Source organism: Pelodiscus sinensis, chromosome 2 (genome assembly GCF_052426305.1).
Source record: "Pelodiscus sinensis isolate ZL-2025 chromosome 2, ASM5242630v1, whole genome shotgun sequence".
Lineage (NCBI taxonomy): Eukaryota > Metazoa > Chordata > Testudines > Trionychidae > Pelodiscus > Pelodiscus sinensis.
Genome location: NC_143053.1, coordinates 113,439,733 through 113,457,485, shown reverse-complemented (window position 1 = coordinate 113,457,485; position 17,753 = coordinate 113,439,733). Strand labels below are relative to the sequence as shown.

Genomic DNA, 17,753 nt, shown 5'->3' with positions numbered 1-17,753 from the left:
TTAAAGACGATGTTTATTTTATATGTTAATTTATATAAGTCACCTTCATTCTCTCTCTCTCTGTCACACATGCACCCAGAGTTTTTCTCTTGAGGTAACAATCTATTTGTAATATTTCACATATTTGAATATTCAAATATTAGCTGAATTCTTTTTTCCTTCCTAATAAAAGTACAAATAACCAACAAAAAAAATCTTTTTTTTTTTTTTGTTCTTGAATATTTAACAGGAATTTTAACACACTTTACATTTTAATAACACTCTGTAGGGGTAGCATTAATATGAAAATATTCTGAGTATTTACAGCTTCCCATGAACCTGGGTTTTATAACCAGACTATCATATAAGTAGAAAATTGGTCCTAAAAGCCTTTTTCCTCAAAATATTCACCCTTCATTTTTGTTTGGTTTTGAGGAAAAAATCAACTCTAATAAATCTCAAGAACAAACTTAGTTTATCACACAGCAAAAGGTATTTGTCAATAGATTTTCAGGAGAATACATTTATAAATATTATGCTATAGCTACCTGAAACTTACATTTAACTTTGAATAATATTGTGACAGAAGAATCACATATGATCAGCTGATAACGCTCAGTATAAGACTGTCTGAGTCATAGAATGAGTGTTCTTTTGAACCAGATACAACCAGATACATGCCTTTATCTCTCCATAATGACCAATCACTGAATGAAGATGGTCACTGAGTAAATAAGTTTTCCTCTGTCAATATATAACCACTCCAAATTGAAAACTCCACACTTTAGGGCTGTATCTAGACTGGCAAGTTTCTCCAGAAAATTAGCCGCTTTTCCGGAAAAACTTGCCAGTTGTATACACTGGCCACTTGAATTTCCGCAAAAGCACTGACTTCCTACTGTAAGAAATCAGTGCTTCTTGCGGAAATACTATTCTGCTCCCATTAAGGCAAAAGTTCCTTTTGCGCAAAGCTTTTGCGCAAAAGGGCCAGTGTAGACAGCTCAGATTTGTTTTCCACAAAAAAGCCCCGATCGTGAAAATGGCGATCAGGGCTTTTTTGTGGAAAAGCACGTCTAGATTGGCACGGATGCTTTTCCGCAAAAAGTGCTTTTGCGGAAAAGCGCCCATGCCAATCTAGACGCTCTGTTCCGAAAATGCTTTTAACGGAAAACTTTTCCATTAAAAGCATTTCCGGAAAAACTTGCCAGTCTAGACACAGCCTACCTGAAATTCTCCTCTCACTTTGTCTGCTATGCTTAGATGTAACTCCATTGACTGCAGTGAAATTACTCTTTACACCTGTGCAAGTGAGAACAAAATCAGGCCCAGAGTCTCTTTGGTACCACAGGTGACAACCAGTTCAGAAATGCACAATACCAAGCTAAACTATTGTGGATCTCAGAACAGTATTGAGGGTTCAGAGATGGAGTCCACATATGTAATAGTGTAAGCATATTGTTCTGCACCCTCTTAGTTTTCTTCTGAGTTACTGATTCTCAAGAGACTGTCAGATTTAGAAGAGAATTGTATCCCAGCTACAGAATTCTATAGAAGACTAAAAAACCCATGGAAAATATATTCATCTATTGAACATTAAGGACTCAGAGACATTTCTATAGAGCCCTATCATATTTCTACAGAACCATAATAATTTTCTCCCTATAAAATTCTATAGTACTTCTATACAAGGGAAATCAAACAAACTTCTGCTACAATTGCCAGGTTTTGCTTCAGAGATGTGGCGGTAGGCAACAAAAAAGATTCTATGACATATTTGGTCTCAGAAACATTCAAAGTGCACATAAGTGAGTGGGGAGAGCAAAGGTCCTTTTCTTCAGAGGATGATTAGAGCAACAAAAGAGATGCCAAGGGACAAGGAGTGAACCGGTCAAGCAATAGTAGATTGCTGATAAAGGAAAGGAGAGCCACAGACTGACTTAGTTCTGTGATGTACAACCACAACATACATATGATTATGAATAATTTACCTCAAAGAAATGCCCTCATCCATTCTGTGCCCTAGCATTGCCCTAGGCAATGATGTTAGGTAAAAGAATAAAGTAAACTCCACATAGCATTGTAACTGTTCTGTAAATCTCAGTAGAACCAATCTGAAGCTGGCTACTGTTGCTAGCATGCCTCTAATAAATTGGGCTTTCACATGGCCTTTGAGTGACAGTCCTGCCAGGGGAAAACAAAGAGAAATTCAAAAGGACAGACATTTAGACATGTTCTCTTAGCTACAGACTGACCTAATATGTTAATGTCAACAGAAATAAAAAAAATTGAATGGATTTTCTAAGGGCTTTCATCTGCTCCTGACAAACACCCAAGGAAACATTTAGGACTCAACTTATATAGCTTGTCCTCCCTAACATGGGCATGACGACAGGACATATATTGCCCTGACAATAATTTGATTAAGGTAGAACTTTTAAACGATCTTTTGAAAATCTTTGTGCATTTTTGAATCGATCTATAGATACACACACATACTTAAATACATAATATCTGCTTTCCTCTCTCTCCCTCTCTCTGAATATAAAGCAGATCATGGTTTTGAAGCTCATTTATTAAATAAGTCAGAGCCACTGTCACCAAGAATAAATCCTTCCTTGTAAGAAACTTCATCTTACACAAATAATGCAGGTTTTCTTCCTAAGGCTCTCTTTGATATCCCATGAAACTATGGGGGTATGTCTACACTACCCCGCTAGTTCGAACTAGCGGGGTAATGTATGCATACCGCACTTGCTAATGAAGCCCGGGATTTGAATTTCCCGGGCTTCATTAGCATAAGCGGGGAGCCGCCATTTTTAAATCCCCGCTGCTTCGAACCCCGTGTAGCGCGGCTACACGGGGCTCGAACTAGGTAGTTCGGACTAGGGTCCTAGTCTGAACTACCGTTACTCCTCGTGAAACGAGGTGTACCGGTAGTTCGGAATAGGCACCCTAGTCCGAACTACCTAGTTCGAGCCCCGTGTAGCCGCGCTACACGGGGTTCGAAGCAGCGGGGATTTAAAAATGGCTGCTCCCCGCTTATGCTAATGAAGCCCGGGAAATTCAAATCCCGGGCTTCATTAGCAAGTGCGGTATGCATACATTACCCTCCTAGTTCGAACTAGGAGGGTAGTGTAGACATACCCTGGGTGTTTGGTTAGATGCAATGTCCTTAATAAACCTGATGGTAAAAGATTTGGTGAAAATCATCTTACCTTCTCCCTGATTCATAAAAAATCAAATAAGAACCCCCAATGAATCCAATTCATGGCAGTGCTAATGATTTCTCTAAGTTGCATACCCATCAAAATCCTCTGCCTTCAAGACTCAACTCTTCATACTTTCCATGCAAAAGTAAGTTTCTCTCATTAACTTCAACAGTGGTCTATTTTCAGAGAGGTAGCCATGTTAGTCTGAATCTGCAAAAGCGGCGAGGAGTCCTGTGGCACCTTATAGACTAACCAAAGTATTGGAGCATAAGCTTTCATGGGCAAAGACCCACTTCGTCATGCATCTGATGAAGTGGGTCTTTGCCCATGAAAGCTTATGCTCCAACACTTTGGTTAGTCTATAAGGTGCCACAGGGACTCCTCGCCGCTTTTGTGGTGGTCTATTTTAAGATCCTCTATATTTTATGGGGCCACAGATTTTTGAGTCTCTACAACTCATAGTCTCTAAATATTTGACTAGGGTCCTGTATCCACAGGAAGGCTATGTCCCATTCAATCACAAGGCTCAAAAGTAAAGAGCTGGATAGGGAACATATGGGAACAACTCAGTCTTGCATATCACCACATTGTTGTTGCCCAATAGCAGAAGTAGGGACAAAGAGAGTAGTGAGCAGCAAAGTACCTCCATAATACCACAGTGATCATATTTAAGCCCGTGCATTCTTAGATATGTCTGTTTTCCACCCACATTCCAGATGTTTTTATCCTGAGCTCCTGACAGTGCTACTTCCATCATATTAACTCTTTACTATATTGATCACCTTGTCTGGCATCCCATAGCATCAAGCAGTATTCCACAGGGTTTATCTGTGGACACAATTAATGGCTTTCTTAAAGTGGATAAGGTTTATTAACTAGCTTTTTTCAATGATCTGTCAAAGAGTAAATATCTGTTCACAACATGATCTACTTGGAAAGAATTCAGCATGCTCTTCCTGTAATATTCTATCCACTGTCTTCATCTTTCTATTCAGCATAACTTTGCCTGGAACTAACAGCACCAGGAGATTATATGATCATAGAAGTATCAGCCCCATGCCAGGATGAGTGGTTCAATATTATTGCTGGAGTTAGACAAGGGCATATTTAGCACCAATTCTCCTTGCATTAGCAATAGTCTGGGCAATGAAGAGAGCAATAAAAGACATCATGGACAGTGTAAAATGGGTTAGCAGAGACATGTTACACAACCTTGATGTTGCCATCCAAATTGTTTTATTAAGTAGGTTGTAGAAGAGGAAGACTAGCCTTAAAACTGAGGTAGAAAAGGAAGCAGCAAAAATTGGACTAAAAGTAAATGCAGAGAAAACACAGATTATGAAAATAGGAAACACAGATTATGAAAAGGTGTACAAGGATGGAAAAGAAATTGAACAAGTGGAAGAGGTCTTGCATGTGGAGTGTTTGATGTCATCTGAAGGTGGTCCATGATAAAAATATCAATATTAAATTAGGAAAAGGAAAACACCAGTTTTGGAAGAATGAATATCTGGTCAAATAAAGATCTCCACCTAACTTAAAGTTAGATTAAACCAAGGGCATTGTACTGAGAATACTACTGTACAGATAGAGACTTGGCCAATGACAATGGCTAACAAAAAGAGATTGGAGGGGGTGGAAGACATTCAACATTTAATGGGAAGAGAAAATAACAAATATGAGAGTAAGGGAGGTGGCAAAGCTGGCCAGGTTAGAAAATACCAAGGAAAAAAGGCTCAGGCAATTGCATGCCATATGGAAAATGGGAGAAAAGCTATGCAAGCATTAATCTGGGTATCCGAGATAGGATGCTGGAGTAAAACAACCCTCCAGTCCTTGCTGTACAAAAGAACTTGCACAATCCAAGATGAAATGGACAAGTGCACACTCCACAAAGCAAATATTCCTTCTTATTGTTTCACATCCTTAATAAGCAGAAGAGAAAAATACTCAACGTGTTGGGAAAATATTTTATTTTCTGGTTACCCAGAAAGTGGGTTTGCTGCATTCTGAGAAGCAACACAATCGATGACATTTGCACTTGGATGAGGACTTCAGGATCAGGTCTAGAAAAAAAACTACTATATGGTGTTCTGTTCTGTACTGGCTACTTTAATTAGACAGAACTTTTAGGCCCACAGTTTTCTTGGAAGATGCTTCTGTGTCTAAGTATATATTCTATAGCTACAATAAAATACAGAGCAAAACACACAGCCCTTGCTCTTACCCGTCTGCTAATGCACTGTCCTTGATCAAAGACTACCTATACTGCCCACCATGTTCATGATAGTGAAAACATAAAATTTAATAGTAAGCATCAATATTTAAATATAACTGCATATGTGATCTTGTCACCTCATTTTCATGAATGGAAAAGAATATTTTGACATCAAAATTACATTCTTAATTCTGCCTCACCTTCTCCACTGACCTCCATCCTGCTCTGCCTTAGGTTTATTTCCTCATCCATCACTGGGTCAAAGTAATTTCTGCTGTATTCATTTCCTGTGGAAAGCACATGAAGTAAGGGTCAGTGATTATTAGAAGCACATGAACCAAAATGTTAATTTTGAAATCGACACCAGCATGCAAAGGGGAATTTTTGCTACTTTATAAGCTTAATTTTTTAAACAAGTCTTCTAAGCCTACAAGAACTGCAATTATCTTGTGAAAGGTCAGGAAAGGTAATTTTGGAAACAAGTGCACTTCATGTTACTTTTGCTCAGAAAGTAATGAGAAAATTTTCAAATTTAGGTCATATAATGATAAAAAAGTCCCTAAGCCAAATTATTCTTGAGACACACATTACAAGTGAAAGTTACCAAGGCTGTAATGGAACTTGGGCTTCGCAGCTGACCTCTCCAATTTCAACAGTTTTAAATTTCACCATTGAGGTTTCAACGTCTGGTGCATCTTTAATGCAGTAGTCAACCAGGGAAGTGTTTAATTACAGAGGAGATACTGGAATGCTGCCTCATTAATCTGTTCAGCAAATGTATTAAGTTGGGCTGGGTAGCAAAACAAAGATCTGATGGGATAAAAACACTCTTTTAGCACTTTCTAGCTCAATAGCTGTTTTTATCTGTATTTTAGGAACTAATCAGCTTTATAAAAGAAAAAGACACACATTCACCATATCAAAAAACTATACAGTGTATCATTGCCACCAGCTGGCAACATTTCCTACACCATCAGCTAGAAGATTTCTCACTGAGCAAGGATGAGTTATACTTCTTCAAAAAATATTCTTCATATGGTAAAAGTGCCTTACTCTGCAAGTAGTGTCATTGAAATCAATGGCACTACGTACATACAATAAAATGCTACTCAGCATGAGAAAATATGGCAGAATCTAGCCCCCAGATTTCTTCAGGATTATAGAATGAGGCAGTTTGCTTCTATTCTTTAGAGTTTGCCTCTATATTCTTGCAAATAAACATATAAGAGGGTAAACAGTTGAATCAAACACAGGAAAGGGTTAATGCATCTTAGGCTCACTATAGTAGTCTACAGTATATTTATTTTAGGATAAAAAATAATCCAAGTAGCAGCACTTTTTCCGAGACTAAATGAAACTCTGATATGAAACTAGGTTTAATTTATATTTCTGGACTGGCACATTTTGACTGTCAGTCTCTGTTCTTTCAATGTAGTAAGTACAAGAACTGAAAATTTGCTTTACCTTGAGGTCTCAATAAAGAAAAAATAAATGAGTTTCATTTTTGTTACTTTATCTGTCAACAACTACTAGGCTGGTATGAATCTTGGCAGTATGTAATCAAAGTCTTATGTACTGCAATAACAGAGCTATTCTACCTTATTCACTGTAATTGTTTTCCTCTAGCACAAAGCACTGTGATGCTATAGAAACACTCTTTCATATGTTGGTAAAATAATTCTCCTGTGTGTTTAAAAAAAGGAAATGATGATGCATCTCTTTATTCAATTGCTTCATAGCTATAAATGTAAACTACTGGAAAGTATATGTTGCAATCATTACAAAGCGGTACTTGGTTAGCGTATAGGCCTTTTACTGGCCATCTGCACATGATTGTATGTAGACTACATGCAGTATAGTAGGCTCGTGGGTCTAGATTTTTGGAGATCTGTAAATGACTACATGATCTGGGTTTACAAAGACATTCTTACCATTTTGGGAACGCAGTATCAGAAATTTGTGGTGTTCTTTCTCCCAACTGTTCTTTCTATCCTTATTGTAAAATCCTCTTTGAGAAATGGCATAAATCATTTTGCTCACCAAAGGGTGGATTCGATCCTTCCCCCAGTGACTGATTACAGACTTTTGGGGAGGAATAAGTACTGCACTTGTTTCATAGTTAGGCTACGTCGATACTGCACTCATCTTCCACAAAAGCTTATGCAAATGAAGCTCAGAGTAGAATATCGCCACACTTTATTTGCATAATTAATTAGAGGGCATTTTTGTGCATGAGGCTTTTGCACAAAAAGGAGCTATATAGATGGCTCCTTTTTGCGCAAAAGCCTCTTGTGCAAAAACGGCCCCAAATTAATTATGCAAATGAAGCGCAGTGATATTCCACTCTGCTCTTCATTTGCATAAGCTTTTGCGGAAGAAGGGTGCAATATAGATGTAGCCTTGATGTTTTATTACTCTCTCTGAACAGCTCACCTTTGTATATTCTCAGAAATCAGCATCACATCTGTGAAGAACTCCATGGAAGGAGACAAAACCATTATGCATTGGTATCATCTGACAACTGGGCCTAGAGACTCTTACCCTGGATAAAAGCTCTGAAGTTTAGAAATGTATGGTATATTTTCTAACTTCATTAGGATACAGAAGTTATATAGATGTCCAAAACTTTAGGCTTGATTTACCCTTCTTAGGAGCAATTTACACACTCTTCAGCTTAAGAGACAGCTGCCTCAGAGAACAAAAAGTGGCATTGTCACCACAGCTTTCCCACTGGCAGTTCAGCAGAGCATCCAGCTCTTAACTCTGCTTAGATTCCACTGGAGCCTCCGAAAAGAGGTTGTCTGACGATGTATAAAATCACTACAAATTCAAGTTACTTGGTCCATCTCTATGTGCCTTGTGGGCTAGGCCAGCCAGGCCCCGAAGAGCTTCAGAGCAGTTTTAACTGTTGCTTACTCATTTCAGAGAACTTTCTTCTGCTGGAGGATAATTAGTTGAATCTGGTCCAGTGACATTATAAGTGGGGCCTATTTATTTTTACTTTTAAAAATACTATATGATCAATTTTAGGCAATATTAACTTATGGCCAAAGATATTTTGCTAACAACATGAATTCACGAATGGATTAGCAATCATTCCACCCTGGCTTTGGAAATACATGTAAATACAAGTAGGTAACATGTAAATTAACAGGTCCCATGAGGAAGTCACATTGCACGCAGCTTCAGAATCTAAACAGAGTAAAGAAAATGGTAAGAGTGCTTGCAAGTATTTTAAATAGAAGTGCAACACTTGATGGTTTCAACTGTTGCAAAAAGATGTCTTTAGTGTAGAGCTAGGCGATTCTACAACTGCTGAGTTTTTCTTAGATTTTTGGATTTGATCAAACTTGAAACTCGGTCTATAGGAGTTTTGGCTTGCTTCCTGATACAAACATGAAGAAGTATATATGACTCATGATTTAGGATCATAAAAACAGAATCAGGAATTGTCGTAGGTTTACATGAAAGTGGATGATGGCTCATTTAATAAACCAGATCCTCAGCTGGTATGAACTGGAGTAGCTCAGCTAGAATTAGTCGCATTATCTAGCTACATGATCCAAAATGTTCATAAGCCTCAACATATTGGTGAGAATATTGAATCTGCACAGCTAAAATTGGACATTGCAATGCTGAACCTACATTCCCTTTGTGGATCTTCCATTTTTCAGGGGAAAGGCATAAAAGAAAAAAGTGTCAGAGCAATTCAGGGATACACAATGAAGACTCAGGCCCACTGAAGTTTCTCCCACTTATACCAGCGACAAAATTGGTCATAATGGAAATTAAAATTATTTTGCAGACCTGTAAAATTCCTAACCCTGTATAAATGGTATTACTTTGTCAATTACACATACGCTGTAATTTACAAAATTACTTAGGTCTTCACTGAATTTGGCATGATCAAATTCTTATTGAAGTTACATTTTTTTTAAATCTGGAATTCCTTTTGCTGCAATCCATTATGTTGTTCTTAATTTATACGAGAATATACCAGACAAGGATATGTCCTACACAGAATTTCTAAGTCTAATGACTCTTAAGCATGGGTATGTCTCCACTAGCCCCCTAGTTCGAACTAGGGAGGCTAATGTAGGCATTCAAAGTTGCAAATGAAGCCCGGGATTTAAATATCCCGGGCTTTATTTGCATCTTCCCGTCCGGGTGCTATTTTTAAATCCCCCTAGTCCGAACTAACTGCCCACGGCTACACGCGGCAGTCAAACGTTAACTCGAACTAAGTCCTTAGTTCGAGTTAACTGTTACACCTCATTTCACGAGTGAGGGGGCTAGTGTAGACATACCCTATGAGAGTTCATCCAAAAAGATGTAAAAAAAATAAAATCGACAATTAAAGGCCATAAAAATAGTACCTGTAGGATAGGTCGTGAAATGAGGTGTAACAGTTAACTCAAATTAAGGACTTAGTTCGAGTTAATGTTTGACTGCCACGTGTAGCAGTGGGCAGCTAGTTCGGACTAGGGGGATTGAAAAATGGCGCCCGGATGGGAAGATTCAAATAAAGCCCAGGATATTTAAATCACGGGCTTCATTTGCAACTTTGAATGCCTACATTAGCCTCTCTAGTTTGAACTAGGGGGGTAGTGTAGACATACCCTATGAGATTTCATCCAAAAAGATGTAAAAAAAATAAAATCGACAATTAAAGGCCATAAAAATAGTACCTGTAGGATAGGTCATATCTAAAAATATATATTTTGCAAGACTATCAGTACAATTTTCCCATTTTTAATGTTTTAGGAAATATCAAATACCTCCTCCATCTTTCATTCATTTTCTTTATCTTAGACTGAAACTTTAGATAATAAGTAAACCATATTTCTTTGTCTCATTTTATTCAACGTTCCCAACATAAACATGAGTTGTCAATTTTGACAGAACATTGGCCAGACGATTATTCATGAGCATAAATAGAGTGTTTCACTCCATTCTTTCTGGAGTGCTTGAAAAATGCTGCACTGTACTCACAGTATTCAGTTTTTCCTTATTCATTTCTTGGAAGAATAACTGCATTTGCACTATTTAGGAAGAAAGACAGCTCAGTAAGCGTCTATTCATAATTTGGTTTTCTGAAGGCAACAGATGACTCTGTGCCAAAGCACGCCAATGTAAGACCTGTTGGTTCTCCTAGGGAAACACTGTTGGTGGAATACATGAGAAAATCCTTACTGATGTTGTTTGAGTTCATTCAAAAATATTGTCAAATAATCCCACATATGTAAATGGCTGGGAAACATGTATATTGAACACAGGGGTGGACTGGCACTCAAAATAGGTCCAGGAAATGGGTTAAGAATGGCCCACTTTTTCACATGAAATAATTTTTTTCAAATTTACTCTTTGACTCCTATTAGTCACACCTTCTGACCCCTGTTAACCACTCCCCTGACCCCCATTAGCCTGCAGGTAACACTCTCAGGCCAAGATGGACACATGACCAGAAGTAAAAGGTGTCATGTGACCCCCTCTCTAAGGACTTTTCCCACCACCCTCCTACCAATAGGGATTAGTGTGGCCCCCACCAAATCCCCTTCATGCAACTATCCTGCAATTGCATTAACCCAATGTGTGTGACATTAACTTGGGAGTGGAGAGGGTGGAGAGGCTGGAGGAAGTGTTCCCTCTAAGAGTTTCCTCCCATGAGCAGAATGAATTTTGTGTTGTGTACCAGTACTGATTTTATGTGGCTTGTTTGGATGTGCCACTGTGGCACCCAAGTTATTAATAAATATCTTATAAACCTCATTTTCCCTCTTCTGCCATGTCTCCTCCCCTTAATCCATCAGCTTCCCTGGTGCCTGATGTTCCCCAACCCCTCACCCTCCTCTGCTGTCCTGACTTCTGCCCTTCTCACTGCCCTCAGCCCTCCTGCGACCTGACCCCCTCCACCAGCCCTTCTCTCCCCCCTGTGCCCACACCTCCAGTAGCCCCACTCTGATCATGTGAGCTACCCCTCCTCATCCTCTCTCCTAACACCTCCCTCTACATACTTGCCCTGCCTCTCTCCTCTGGTGCTGGTCCCTCCCCTGCAGGTGTCTGCCCTTCTGCTTCATCCCCAGAATCCCTTGGCACCTGCACCTTCCCTGAGCCCTGCACCTTCCTGGTGCCCCCCCTTCCCTCACTGCCCCTGTGCCCTTTGCCCTCTTTTTCCCTGATGCCCACCCTCTCACCACCCTCTGCCCCCATTCCCCTCATGCCCCTGTGCCCTCACACATGACTTGCTCTGTCCCCGCCTTCCTCATGATCACCCCTTCTTTCAAGCCTTCTCCCAGAACCTCCCCCTCCCCACTCTAGCTCCCAATGCCCTTACCCTCCCTCTCCTCTCCCAGCATAACTCTGTCCCCGCTCCCACTGACACTTCCTCTCCCACCCTTTTCCTCATTGTCTGCACTTGGCCCCTTGGCATTTGTCTCTCCTCCACCCTGTCCCTTGGTGCCTTCCCCTTTCTTCTCCTGACCTGCCCCCTCCCCTCAGCACAAGCCCCTGCCTCTCCCACCTCGTCCCCCTATTTTTCCCCTTCCCCACTTTCTGCCTTCCAGTTTGCGGCACTGGAGTCTGTGATCGGGCCCCAGAAGTCCCCACAGCCCTGGCCACAGCTGCTTCTGGGGCTCCAGACCACTTGCCAGGCCTGGAGCTGGGTCGTGTGGTGCAACTTTGGGCCAGGCGGTTTTAAAGTCCAGGGCAATGATGTCACGCTATGCTCGGGTGTCTCCCCTCTCAGCTGTTGCATGGTGTTTGAGCATGCGCTCCCTCGGACTCACCGTGCCCCATACATGGCCAGTGCCATGGAATTTAAAGTGCAGGGCTGCGGTGCCCCGTCACAATCCCCCTTCTCCTCCAGCAGCTGCCAGCCGGCCCTTCGGCGGCCCTTTGGAGGACGTACCACTGGGAAATTCCCGGTATCCTGCCGGGTCAGTCTGCCCCGATTAAATGCCTTAGCTACGAAAGTTAGTAATTCACATGATATTTATAGAAAACCCACAGAGAAATGGGTGAGAATCTTAATAAGAAGCAGATACTATGAAGACTCCTCCTATTGCTAAAAGAAATAGATTTGATCAAAAGAGCTATGCTACAAATTATCAAAACTCAGGCAGCATATTGAAAGAATGCCCCTGAATTGAAAGTTTAACCTATCCTCAGTATCTTATATCTGAACCTAGCATACATTCGATGGTAGTGCATTTTAGTTTGACAAGTGCCAGAGCATGAAAGCTTTGAAAGTACACACATGAAATTACACCAGATTCAGTTCTGTTGATTTCCATTGTATTGCACTAGATGTAATCCAGTGTAGAATTTCTTCCATTATTTTTTGGAAACATATACAGGTTGAACCTCCATCCACGGGGAGGAGGTGGTTAGAGCTCATGAGGCAGCCACTGGTAGCTCTGGAGGAGTTACCATGAGGCCAGTGGAACCAGAAGTTCCACAAGGGCTGCCGTAGCTTGCAGGACTGGGAAGCTGGGGAGAAGAGGTTGGAGAGAGGCACCCAGGTGGCTGGGAAGCAGCCCAGGGGAAGCAAGCATTCCCCTCCCAAACTCGCCTGGTCTGGCAAACTCCCTTGTCCAGGACCAGTCCAGGTCCTGAAGGTGCCGGACCAGGGAGGCCCAGCCTGTACTTTAATATATCATGTCCAGGATGCAATATTTCAACATTTCCATTTCTACACTCAGTTGGAATTAGAAAGTGAAGAGAGGCATGACACTGAAAATAATATGAAAAAAGTTAGTTGCTTTTTAAAAAGAGTGATGGTTTAGTTTTAATTCTAATTTGGGGTCACTTCATTTTTTATGTGAAACAGTGTTTCCAGCAGTAGCAGCCACTGTATCAAATTCCCATTTCCCCCAACCACAAACTTCCAGCAATTGACCATTTGTTATTTGTATTTATTTTCTGATCCAGTCTCAACATTAAATTAAATTATATTCAGAAAATGTTTTGCCTGAACATTAGCATGTAACCTTACTATTTTTTGACAGATCATAGTTTTTATTATCAATTCAATATCATAGATGATTGCTGCACAAAGCCCTTATTTGCTGCCTATTTCTAATCCAGATCCAGTCCAATTTCACTTCCACACTTGATCTTGAAGTTCAGCAACAAAGGAGCAGCCTTGATGGAGATTATGTAATATCTCTGCAGTCATAAAAGGCAACCTTTTTCCTTGGGGCTTTGAGGCATGGAGTTGCTCAGTTTTGAAAGGTGAGATATGTTTGTGACTCAAACTGAAATGGCATGTTCTGGACAGTGAGATTCAAACACCATGCTGATGGAATTAATGTAAATAACTTGATATATAGCAAGACAGTGGCAATTAGGGATTTTTCTTATTAAGTCCTATCCAGAGTACCCTCAAAACCTTTCAGTGCTGATGAAACAATAGTTGAACATATCTATGAGCTGTGAATTGACAGCCCCCCAGTACTGGAGAGGGATAGCAGGAGACAAATCGCTTGATCATTGTCTTCGGTCCACCCTCTCTGGGGCACCTGGTGCTGGCCACTGTCGGCAGACAGGATACTGGACTAGATGGAACTTTGGTCTGACCCAGAACGGCCGTTCTTATGTTCTTATGTACTGGTTAAATTCACACTAAAGTTGAATGGTACCATTTTAAAAAAGAACAGAAATGATGACGTACCAGATTTTATAAAAATATTTAAGCACTTACCTGCCATTAATTTCCAATGGGAATTCAGTGCCTCAATATATTTAAGGCCTCAGCATTTCTTGTTGACTTTCAATGGGAGTTAGGCTCCTAAGTCATGTACTTGCAGCCAAATTCTGCCCCTGGATATGAATGTGAAAATCTCCTTGTCTCACTGGAAATTGGTACTTCCATTTTGTATCCTAGAGCAAAATTTGATCCTTGACTTTACACCTGCATTTAGACCTCAGTCCTGTGGTCACTGCATTGGCTGACCTTTGCCAAGCACCATTTATTTGAATGGGGCTCTGCCTATGAGTGAATGCCTATCAATATGGATCTCATTGCAGCACTGGGGTCTTTATTTGCAGCAGCTGTTCAGTATTTCATTCTGAGAGTGGAGTGCCTAAATAGTACTTTAATCTCCATGTGCCTCTCTTTTCCCTGTTTTTCCTCTCTGTAAAAAACTTGAGATCCCTGTATTCCACCCTCTGTTCTAAAACAGACCTCCTATGTGACCTCAAGCAAGTCACTTAGCCCTTCTGGGCCTTATTTCCCCATCTGTAAAACAGAGATACTAATATTTCCCTCCTTCCCAGGGGTGGTGTTAGGAGAAATACCTTAAATACTGTGAGGCAGTCAGACAGTGTGGTAATGGAAGCCACACAAGTATGATCACTAGGTAGGTTAACTGATAGACAGACATCTCCTAGAAAACACAGCTCAGAATGAGCATGTGTTTGATTAGCTGGCCATCGGTCTTCATTTGATCTTCCCCCTGAAGATTTTTCTTTTCTTTTCTCTCTCTCTCTCTGGGTACGTCTACACTGCATCCCTAGTTCGAACTAGGGATGCAAATGGAGACAACCAAAGTAGTTAATGAAGCGGGGATATAAATATCCCGCGCTCCATTAACATGATCTCGCCGGCACGCTAGTTCGAATCACAGCTGATTCGAACCAGGAAGTGCGCGCCGGGACACGTTAGTTTGGACTAAAGCCCTTAGTCCGAACTAATGTTACTCCTCAAAAAACAATTAGTTCTAGTTTGACTAGTGTATTTTTCAGCAAATAAAATACTTGTCCAAAAGAAAAAGAAAAAGAAAAAGAAAAAGAAGAAACCATCCAGCTCAATTCCTGAAAGTTGAGCTTGAACAAGCCCTAGCCCAGTGGTCTCCAACCTTTTTAAATTCAAAAAGTGATCTTGTGCTTAAGCGCAACCCAAGATCTACCTCAGACCCAAATATCCTTGCTGGGCCTTCTTTGTACCCCTTCTCCGAAGCCCCACTTCTGCTCATTCCGTCTTCTCTCCCTCTTTCCCCTTCCTCCCTCCCTCCCCCCTCTCCATCCTCCCTCACTTTCCCCAGGCAGGGGCAGTGGGTTGGGGTGCAGGCTCTGGTCTTGGATTAAGGGATTTGGAGTGTGAGAGGGGCTCTGAGCTGAGCTTGGGGCAGACCATTGGGATGTAGGAGGGGGTTCTAGGCACAGGCTTTGGGAGGGCATTTGGATGCAGGGGGACTCGGGGCTAGGGCAGGGGCCTCGGGTTCAGGAGGGGGTTCATGACTGGGGAAGGGTTTCGGGATGTGGGCTCCAACTGGGCACTGCTTACCTCAGGTGTCTCCTGGGTGCTGGTGCAGGGGAGCTGAGGCAGGCTCACCCCTGCACTGGCCCTGCACAACTCCCAAAAGCAGCTAGTAAACTCCCTCCCAAGTTCTGTTGTATCCCCTCTCTGCTCTGTGGAGATAGGATACAGGGTGGGAGAGGGGACAACTTGACATGAGTACCCCTTCTCTACCTCCCCTGCCCTGCACAGAAAGCAGGAGGTTCCTGAGGGGACAGCTCTAAGGCAAAGGGCAGGAGATGCGCAGCAGTGGGGGGAGGAGCAGTTGACGTGCCGGCTCTTGATAGCCTCTTGGCCAAACCAGTTAGGATCCCCTGTCACAGGCTCAAAGATCTACTAGTAGATCCTAATCTACTGGTTGGTGACCACTGCTCTAGCCTCCAGTTTTGAGAGTCCACTGATTTTAGATGCTTCAGCATCTGATTCCTCAAACTGGCGACCCAAAATTGGCAGGTACTGTTGAAAATTGTGTATTTAACCTCTCACTGTCTCTTTCCTTATATGTAAACTAGTAAAATACTTATCTAAATAACTCTCAGTAGTGGTATGGGATTTAAGGGGGCCAAAGACCCTGGCAGTTAACTAAATGCCTTTTGCGTCCAGGGACATACAAGGAATTTGAAGCCATCCTAAGTGAGTAACTGGAGATCTCCAGTGGAGTTATGCCACCACTTCCCAGGCTCCCTGACATATGGATGTGTTGAGATGTACCAGGAGCTGGAGATGGTGTGCCCACAGCGTACAGCTCTCTAACAATCACCGCCAGTGTAACAGTTCCTGTGATGCTGTTAGAGGAAACTAAGACAATCCTGGTAATCTTCTATGTTGAACTAGGAGGCTAGTCAGTTTGTGGCTGTTCAGTAGTCATGAGAGAGGGGTGGAAAGATAGTGAAAAGCCACTTCTGCATTCCCTCCGCCCCCTCTCTGCCCCAGCCTTCAGGTGCCTTGAGTAGTACCCTGACCCACATGTGAGAATATGGGCTAATATTTATACTGCTTTTTACATATATAATGTGTTAAATCCTAAGTTTTGATCATTTTATTGAAAAGTCAGACTTTTATTAAGTGATGTAAGTATAACTTAATGCTAAAAGCTGGGCGATGGGGGTTCTCAAGCACATACTCTCACTAGTTGGGTGAGAACTAGCATGAGTATAAATAATAGGGTAGTTACAATAGCATGGGCAGTGATAGTGGAGGCTTGACTTAACTGTACAGAGTATGAACCCCCTGCATACGTACTTTGCTACCGCTGCCCGTGCTACCACATATATACTGTTGTTTATATTCATACTAGCTCTCAAACAAACAATGCTAGTATGACTGTGTAAGGGAACTACACAGCTAACTTGTAATGTTTCCATAGCTTAAGTCTCACTGAAGGACAATGAGACACAGACTTCCACATGCTTAAATCATTTTTTAAAGTGGGACTTAGTCCTGGAATCTGGCCTTCACACAGCCATTGTATTGGTATAACTATATTGGTTAGGGTGAAATTTTTTTTTTACTGGTATTTCCATAATGTGGATGCAGGCAAAGCAGGATACAAATGCACTTTATGTTTGCAAATCAGCAATTCTGGTATAAACACATTTATACCAGTGTTACTGTTTCAACACTGAGTGGGTGTAGCCCTTACACCAGTCCAGTTATAGGTGTAAACTTTTATGTGTCAACAAGGCCTCACTAAGTCATTTTAGGCACTTTTGAAAATTTTACCAAACTTCTTCATTTGGTTCAGAACACTCATTGTGGAAGAACAGAGCAATATAAAACCGCTAAAAAATATGATGCTATATTGGTCAAGTAAATTGTATCACCAAGTAAAGGAGACAGAGATGTAAAAAAACAAAGACATTTCTTAATTTGACCCCACACCTAATTCTCACTTTGTTATCTTTTGACCTAGTACCGAACTGACCTTACTGTTGCTAGTTCTTGTTTTTAATCCTGCCCCAGGATCAACTTATTGTTATTTTAACCCTTACTATTTTTTCAATTTTTGTTATATTTATTTGACCTATGCCTAGCTGCCATGTTTTCCTTT

The 17,753-nt window shown here is 41.2% G+C and overlaps 1 protein-coding gene across 1 annotated transcript in view; it reads right to left on the bottom strand.

Annotated features, from left to right (window-relative positions):
- The window catches only part of LOC102458814 (uncharacterized), a 284,741-nt gene that overhangs the window by 206,817 nt on the left and 60,171 nt on the right, over positions 1-17,753 (bottom strand). The window contains exon 6 of the mRNA XM_089776005.1: positions 5,607-5,693. Coding sequence (XP_089632131.1) covers positions 5,607-5,693 — 87 coding nt within the window. The remainder of the gene's footprint in view (positions 1-5,606; positions 5,694-17,753) is intronic.